Source organism: Bombus vosnesenskii, unplaced genomic scaffold (assembly GCF_011952255.1).
Source record: "Bombus vosnesenskii isolate JDL3184/JDL3185 unplaced genomic scaffold, Bvos_JDL3184-5_v1.1 scf7180000013266, whole genome shotgun sequence".
NCBI classification, from domain to species: Eukaryota; Metazoa; Arthropoda; class Insecta; order Hymenoptera; family Apidae; genus Bombus; species Bombus vosnesenskii.
Window position 1 is genome coordinate 4,124,259 of NW_022882926.1, and position 7,581 is coordinate 4,131,839.

Here is a 7,581-nt window from a genome sequence, read left to right on the forward strand (position 1 = left end):
AGTCTCCTTTGTTGTCTCCTTCCGATTATAATCTCAAACATTGACATTACAGATGCAGAAAGTTTTCCCAGTCAATAAACTGAAATCAAATAACTTCTGTTCAAATATATGTACATGGCATGTTGGTATTGTAAATTATTTAGTTCCTATTACATAGTTGGTAATCACCAGAAACTATGTATGTATATTAGTTTCGGTAACGATAGTACCCATCGCGAGTTTCACGGGTAATTCGCAAGCGTCTGAATTAATAACGAATTTGCTTGTAACTGATGTGCAACTTTGAATTCGTGTAAGCGATAAATATCATATCCGCAACACGGAAATTTAAATGAACAATTTGCATTGTCAAGCCACAGATTAATACTGTTGAATTTCTAAAGTTCATTGAGTAAAGGCGTACGCGCAGTTCCCTTGAGTTACGCAATTTTGACGACTAAAAGAAACATTACTCAATTTCTTTGTCGCTAGTTCCGAAAACCTGTTTCGTAAATCATCGAGTTATTGCCGAATCGTGTGAGAATTAGCTAAAACACGAGAAAAACTATATTTGAAAAATATGCCTCACGGAGATATGCACTGTGCAGAAAATATTATAAAGTTGAGTATTATTGTCGCATGAAACCCTATCCTAATTAATCATCAGACCGTGCATAATCTTTTTCCGATACCGGAAACAAAAAGGGTACATGAAAGGTTGACGAATTAGAAAACTGTAGCTTCATCTGCGTTCCTAAAATACATTTACATAATGGCATGGGATTTTCAATAAACGTAACGTTAATGCAACTTCGATGATAAATTCGTTAATAATTCATAAGGCAATTCGTCAAAAATATTTCATTGACCAACATACATTAGCAACATACAACGGTGATAATCATTAAATCAAAGAGATATATTCCTAGAGAGAGGGGAGAAAGGAGGAGAGGGTATTTGACTTTACATCGAATCGATAGATTACAATTCAGTCAGGAATGAATGTATCATGCGAGCGAATGCTGCGCGGAAATGCAATAAATTCAACAATAAACTGTATTACCATGCTGGGATGCGGCTATTCAGGCGACATATTGACACTCGTTCGCTCTATCGTCGAAAACATGCAATTTATTACTCATTAATCTTGACAGTCTAATTTACGTTATTGATCGAATATATGATAGGACGATTTCTTCAATGAAATTGAGCAGAGTCAACGTGGGAATAATTGTAGCTCTATAATTCTAGAATTATCGCAGATTTTCGTGTTGATTAAATCTACTAAAGTATCGATAATGCATTTGCATATACTTGAATTTGGATAATAACGAGCGCAACTTCGAATTAAAGTTCAAGTTTATGAACGACATGCGTGAATATCATCGGTTGGATCGTGTGATTCAAGTTTCAAGTGAAAAATTTGCGTTTCGTTAGCAGATCGTTTCAATCGATTTTTTGTATATCCGGACCATGAAATCGCCTCTGCAAAGGTATTTTGAAACAGGAAACCTGAATTTCTTGGTTCGCCAAGTGTTTCGAAATGCATTTTTGTCAAGCTTTTACATCACAATATAATTTCGATGTCAATCCGTGGCTGGCTATGACGAAAACTAGAACTGTAACGGCAACTTTTAAAAAACATTCGGTCCAGCGAGCAATACTAGCTTTGCCTCTCACTCTATTGAAATCACTGACAAGCTATGACAAATAAATTAATGCTTTAATGAGTTCTTTCTTTCGTGAGCTGAACGCTCTTATAAAATAGGATTTTTGCGATCCAATAATCAGTCTATTCGTGATCCTCCAAAGGAGCAAATATGGCGTTGATACAGGTGAATACAGAGGATACAAGTGTTGGAAAGTAGCGGTGAACGCATTACGTCTTACTTGAGATTATTGGTGAAAGTTGGCGTTGCGATTATTGACACGTTTACTTGATACAAATTCGTTGAGAAACAATTAAGCAAGGATTACAACGCAGGCAACTTGAACAGTTCGTCGAACGAAGGAATGCTGGTAGACGGGTCTAATGCGATCGATCGTTCCAATTTCAAGTTTCACCGATGTTATTGATTAAAGAGTGGGGCGACGTTCCGTAAAACGAATCACGGGATCCGTGACAAAGTATTACAAAGTCGTAATCGTAAAGTAAAAACGCAGCATGTTCTAGAAGTCTTTATGCGATCGGGAAAATCGCCTTTACGAGTCTGTTCCGCTTATCATTCATATTTCTGAGAAAGGATAACGGGTTCTCCTTTTGCAATTTTCTACCCAGAATGCGCGACCCTCTATGATTAAAATGAATTTCTGTCGTGTTCTTCCAGCGTTCGATTTTCACGATTAATTTTCGAGATATTTTTGCCACGACTTTCCATCCAACCGCATGCTCTACGTCAGCGGGTAGATTAAAAATTGACAATTCTTTTCTTGTCTTATTCGCTTTCAGAACTTAGTTGTTTTTGCTCTGATCTCGATCACCTTTGCTAGTGCTCAACTAAAAATGTTTCACGAAGGTATGATATCGGTCAAATATTGTATTAATGTTGAAATTTAAAAATAAGGTTACTACATTTAATTTTAGACGACGAAGGCACTGGTAGCGTAGATAGAGCCGGACACAGTGGGGGTGGAGGTCATGGTCATGCGTATTCCTTTCATCACTTTTCTGGACCCGTGGTGGGCCATCACGAAGAGATCAGTTGGAAAGACAAACACGGCCATCATCATCACGATTACAAGGCCCATCCTAAGTATAAGTTCGCCTATGGTGTGGATGATAAACACACCAAGGACTACCATGGACAGAAGGAACATCGCGACGGTACGTATACTGCCAAGCTCAAAACATTGATCGAGCGCCGACAAGAAAGTGTACCGAGACTTGATTTCGTGCTCTTAATTAGAACCTTGAATTAATTGGACAGTGGAACTTCCTCTTAATTAGAACTAGTTGCGAGTTTGTTTGTCGACCAGTCCCGAGTTCTAAGACTTTTTTCCAATTTACAACGAAAAGAATAATAATTTGACACTGATACAAGGATATTTTGTGTCTTTGAATCGTTAATACGAATATTCGAGTGAACGCGTGACTTTCAGAGAATGATTGATAAAAATATTTTAAATCACAGGGAAAGAGGTCGAAGGAGAGTACCATATTCACGAACCTGGTGGCAACATGAGGAGCGTAAAATATCATTCTCACCCCCATGGAGGTTTCTTCGCGGAAGTTCATAATTATGGAGGAAATGATCATTCTGGTGGTACTTATGGTGGACATAAACATAGATAAATTACACGTTATCTTTTATTTATCTGAATATCGTTGTTATTGAATTCACATTGTTACTGTTATCGTTACATGCACAATGTATTTATTATTATTATATAAACTACAATTTTGTTCTTATTGTTGTCACGTTAAAGAATATTACATTATAATATTTATAATTATATTTATAATTATAATATTTACATTATAATTACAAGAAAATACATTAAGAAGCAAATCAAACGTTAAGTTGACTTAACTAAATATCCGAGAACTCATAAAAAATTAACATTCAATACGGCTGTAATCATGTTATGAAGATTTATATGGGAATATGTATATACAATTCGTATATTTCAATAATTTTTATCAACGTTGCGTGGAAACTACAATTTCTTGTCAGTTCGAAGTTTCAGGAATGCAAATCATAACAATGCATTTAATTCTTCCTTTTTTCATAGATAAAGCAATTAAAACAAAATATGCATTGCTTTCAAATATTTCTTCTTTAAATTAAAGCTCTGAGTAAATTTTTCATAAAGCAAACAGAGGAAGTAACTTCTGTAATTAAATTAACCAAATTTACCCAAGTTATCTCAAACTTTCTTTCATCCAGACGTCGTTCAAAAAGGAAGATTCAAATTCTAGCAATGATAAAATTTCATGAAACTTATTCAGGAATACAAACGCATTATTCCGCTTCCAAAAATACGAGGACGTACAATCCTCTCGCTTCTGCAGCGATGTGTAGGATGTGTAACACCTTCTAGTTCTGGTCCTCTATATCGCATCGCCGACTATATTTTCGCGTCGCCGACTCTTGCGATGATCAAATGCCACTTGAAGCTCGTTAAAGTAATTAGCTGACAGAGTTTGTCACCGTTTCCATGCTTTACGTATCGCTTGGAAAATTATTTTGTCTACTGAAAAGAACATAACATATTTTTCATTTCTTATTTATAGTAAAACTAGCGAGTAAATCTTTCTTTTTAATATAATTTTCAATGTATTGATAGAGGTTGAATCATTTTATGAAGATTATGTGTATCCACTCCATATCGTAGGAAATCTCGCATTTTGCATTGCAGCTGATAATACAATATAAATATTTTATTAAACGACTGGCCCATGAAAACGATCTGAATCAGAAATTCATCGCAACCAACCTACTCCCTATGTACTCACGCACAAATGACGCATATTCATTCCGTATACGAATGCGCGCTGCAACGCGCAGCGCAGATCGATACAGTCCTTACTAAAGTAAACGGATGGATTACGAGTAGACTACGTGAAATAAGCTTTCCTCGCAAAAGAAATATGTCGACAAAGTGGACGGAGTTAGCTTGTTCCACTTATATAATCTCACGCCTCTTGCTATCCTCTTACGCTTCCATCTTCTGCAGAATGGATACATTTATTTATCTAATCCTGCGAAAATCGTGAATCCAACAATTCTGTTACAAAAATGCATTTGAATGATTTTAATGTTGCATAAAAACTTTATTAAAATATATACAATCTACGTTATGGAGCAAAGTATTCGTATTTCCCTGCGAGACAGTGAGAGATGTACATTCATTGAAATATTGAAACATCTTTCTATGCATACGATCTCCCGGGTGAAAAGATGTGTTTCTTGTTTAATATATCTTCTCTCGAGTCACTTCGTTTCAATTTTTTAATTCCGAGTCGTTAACGACAATATGTTAACTATGTAAGTTTAATGTATTTTCACACACGCAACTCTGTTTTATCTTCTAATGTAAGATTACGTTAAAGTATTTTGTTAGTTCAATTATTAATTTAATTACTTATGTTATTTTATTCACTAATGTCTATGACTTGTATTTAATATATGGTAGAATTTCCTTTCCTTAAACCTATCGTGAGACAAATAGTTTATATAAAAAGATAACACTGATTCTTCTTATTACCTAAGATTTTTCATTTATATAACAGTAATTCGTATTCAAATACAAAAATTGAATTACCAGAAGTTCATTTAATCAAGCTTTAACTAAAACTTTGTTTAAATAAACGGCATGCCATGTTATAAATTGTAACAATTTCTGAATAGTCGGTACTACAGAACGTGTGTTTTCGAACAGAATGTATAATAGAAGAACTATTTTTTATATATATAATAGAAATTATTTGGGGGGGGGGGGGGGAAGATCATTTAGATGTGAAGAGGCATTACGGCATTACGAACTACCAAATTAAATTCATTAAGTTAATAAAACTTAAAATTAACACTTAAAATTACAATACATTTATTTGACTTAAATTAAACTTTAAAAAATAAAATTACAGATATTTTTCTAAATCAATTGTATTATTTAATAGGCGAGAAGGATAAGAGAATGAAGTTTTTTATTTTTTGTTTCAAGTTAGACAATGTATCCCTGTACGAAATGCGCGCGCAGTGTTCTCATATTTGGTAGAGATAACTGCGCCAATGAAACGGCAAGATACGCAATTATATATCGCAATGTTCAATCGCAATCGATATAAATTTCTCGCGATCGATATGTCATATTGGTGGGCAACAGAACTGTAGAAGTGTAGAACTCTTGGACTAGAAGCACAGCAAGAAGATTCGAGAACGGTTCATTTAGAAGTTATCAGGTAAATATATAGTTTTTAGATTTATTTTTGTATTGTCGAATTCATCTGCGATTTAGAATAATGAGTAATATTTAGAAGAGTTATTACATACATATATCCACCCAATCCGATTACTGAAGGTGGTTAAGAGTGAATATATACATATATATACTCATTGTATTTCTACATACAGTAATTCACAAGAGTATTTCAATATTTATTATAGGAAACTTTTATATATGTTATATCTATAATGTAAAATATTTTGTATTAGCATTGTAATGAGACATGATTACGTGTATGATATAAAATATTTTGCACTAGCATTGTAACGAGAAATGACCATTTGTATCGTATAAAACATTTTGCATTAACATTCTAATAAGACATGACTATTATGATTATGTTGTCAAATTTGAGACCAATCTGAAAATAAACACGTATAAAAACTACAAGAAATTTACTGTAAACATCACGTATCTAGTAGCTACGTATCTAATAGAAAAAATTTGTTTCTGTAGGATATGAACCGAATCCTATTCGTGTGTGTTCGTAGCCCCACCCCACCGAATTACGTAGGTTGCGACGCGAACCTGTTGCGCGGGGGGTTATTCTATTGTCGAAAATCGAGGCGTTAAGATGTATCACCCGAACGTTGGCGTTTGTTAACTGCGTAATACCTTCGTCGTCATCCTTTCACCGTTTATATCCAGGCTACGATTAACTTTATTTAATTAACGTACGTTTTATTCAATAATTTATAAAATATCATAATTTATAACTAAATTATCTTTCTTTCTTTGATCGTTTCTCTGATCGTTACATTTATTAGTAGTTCGTATCATAAGCTTTCAAAATGGCACTTGATCTTCATCATTTATTTGTTTTTATATAATCTGTTCCCTTTATACATTTATTTGATAATTTTGATTCTTTTTCGTGCAGGTTCGTTGATTGCGAGAGAAACATTGAAGCATTAGGAGGACGCCATGATGTTTAACGATATTCCTTCTATTCGATATTCGATCCGCCAACTTCACACAGAAATATGGTAACGTTTGATTTATTCTCATTAGGGCAAACGTATTTTTACGTTGTTTCATCTTTTTATAAGATAGTTGTCATGTTTATTTAGTATTCAATTGATGCAACTACATTCCTCACAAATAATTCACGATTCTAATATAGTTAATATGTACGTAATATGATATTTTTTATAATTTTATGGTTTATTACGAAAACTAAGGTGAAAATACGTGAGATTAAACAAATCACTATTTTTAATTCGAATATGTTAAATTACTTTTTGATTTCAATGAAATTAAAGGAATTTTTTAACATTAATTCAACCTAAATTCTCTAGACTTTGTTGAAGAATTGAAATAACTTTTACATTTTGTTTCGTTATTGTCAGTTGTCTGTGATAATATTGTCATTTCACATTTTTCTTTCTTTCATTCGTATTAATTAAAAAATAAAATCTGTTGAAAATTTAAACACTTCAAATTGTTTTAGAACTTTCAAATAATCAATATTATTTTTAACAACAAATTACAGTATTCCACGTTTTGTTACAGATTTCTTCGAGTTTTCTCTTCTTCAGGGGAATTTTGTGGATCTTATTTAATGGGCTTCCCAGTAACTACTCTTGGATCATCGACATCGAGCAGCGTTCTTCGTATCTTCGTTCTTCGTAATGGTGAGTCGCAGGCATTTTTGTT

General features: G+C 33.5%; 1 protein-coding gene across 1 annotated transcript; it reads left to right on the top strand.

Annotated features, from left to right (window-relative positions):
- Positions 1–1,799: 1,799 nt before the first annotated feature.
- LOC117243618 (adult-specific cuticular protein ACP-22-like) lies at positions 1,800–3,386 on the top strand. Its single transcript, XM_033511260.1, has 3 exons — positions 1,800–1,843; positions 2,544–2,803; positions 3,111–3,386. Exons 1-3 carry the CDS (start codon positions 1,800–1,802, stop codon positions 3,269–3,271), a joined length of 465 nt encoding a protein of 154 aa, XP_033367151.1. The 3' UTR covers positions 3,272–3,386.
- The last annotated feature ends 4,195 nt before the right edge of the window (positions 3,387–7,581 follow it).

What these genes read in the sequence shown, in the direction of transcription:
- LOC117243618 (XM_033511260.1), top strand. Translation starts at nt 1,800, where the DNA reads ATGGCGTTGATACAGGTGAATACAGAGGATACAAGTGTTGGAAA. An exon ending in GAGGATACAAGTGTTGGAAA is followed by an intron (nt 1,844 to 2,543) that starts GTAGCGGTGAAC and finishes TTTAAAAATAAG; the next exon opens with GTTACTACATTTAATTTTAG. An exon ending in ACAGAAGGAACATCGCGACG is followed by an intron (nt 2,804 to 3,110) that starts GTACGTATACTG and finishes TTTAAATCACAG; the next exon opens with GGAAAGAGGTCGAAGGAGAG.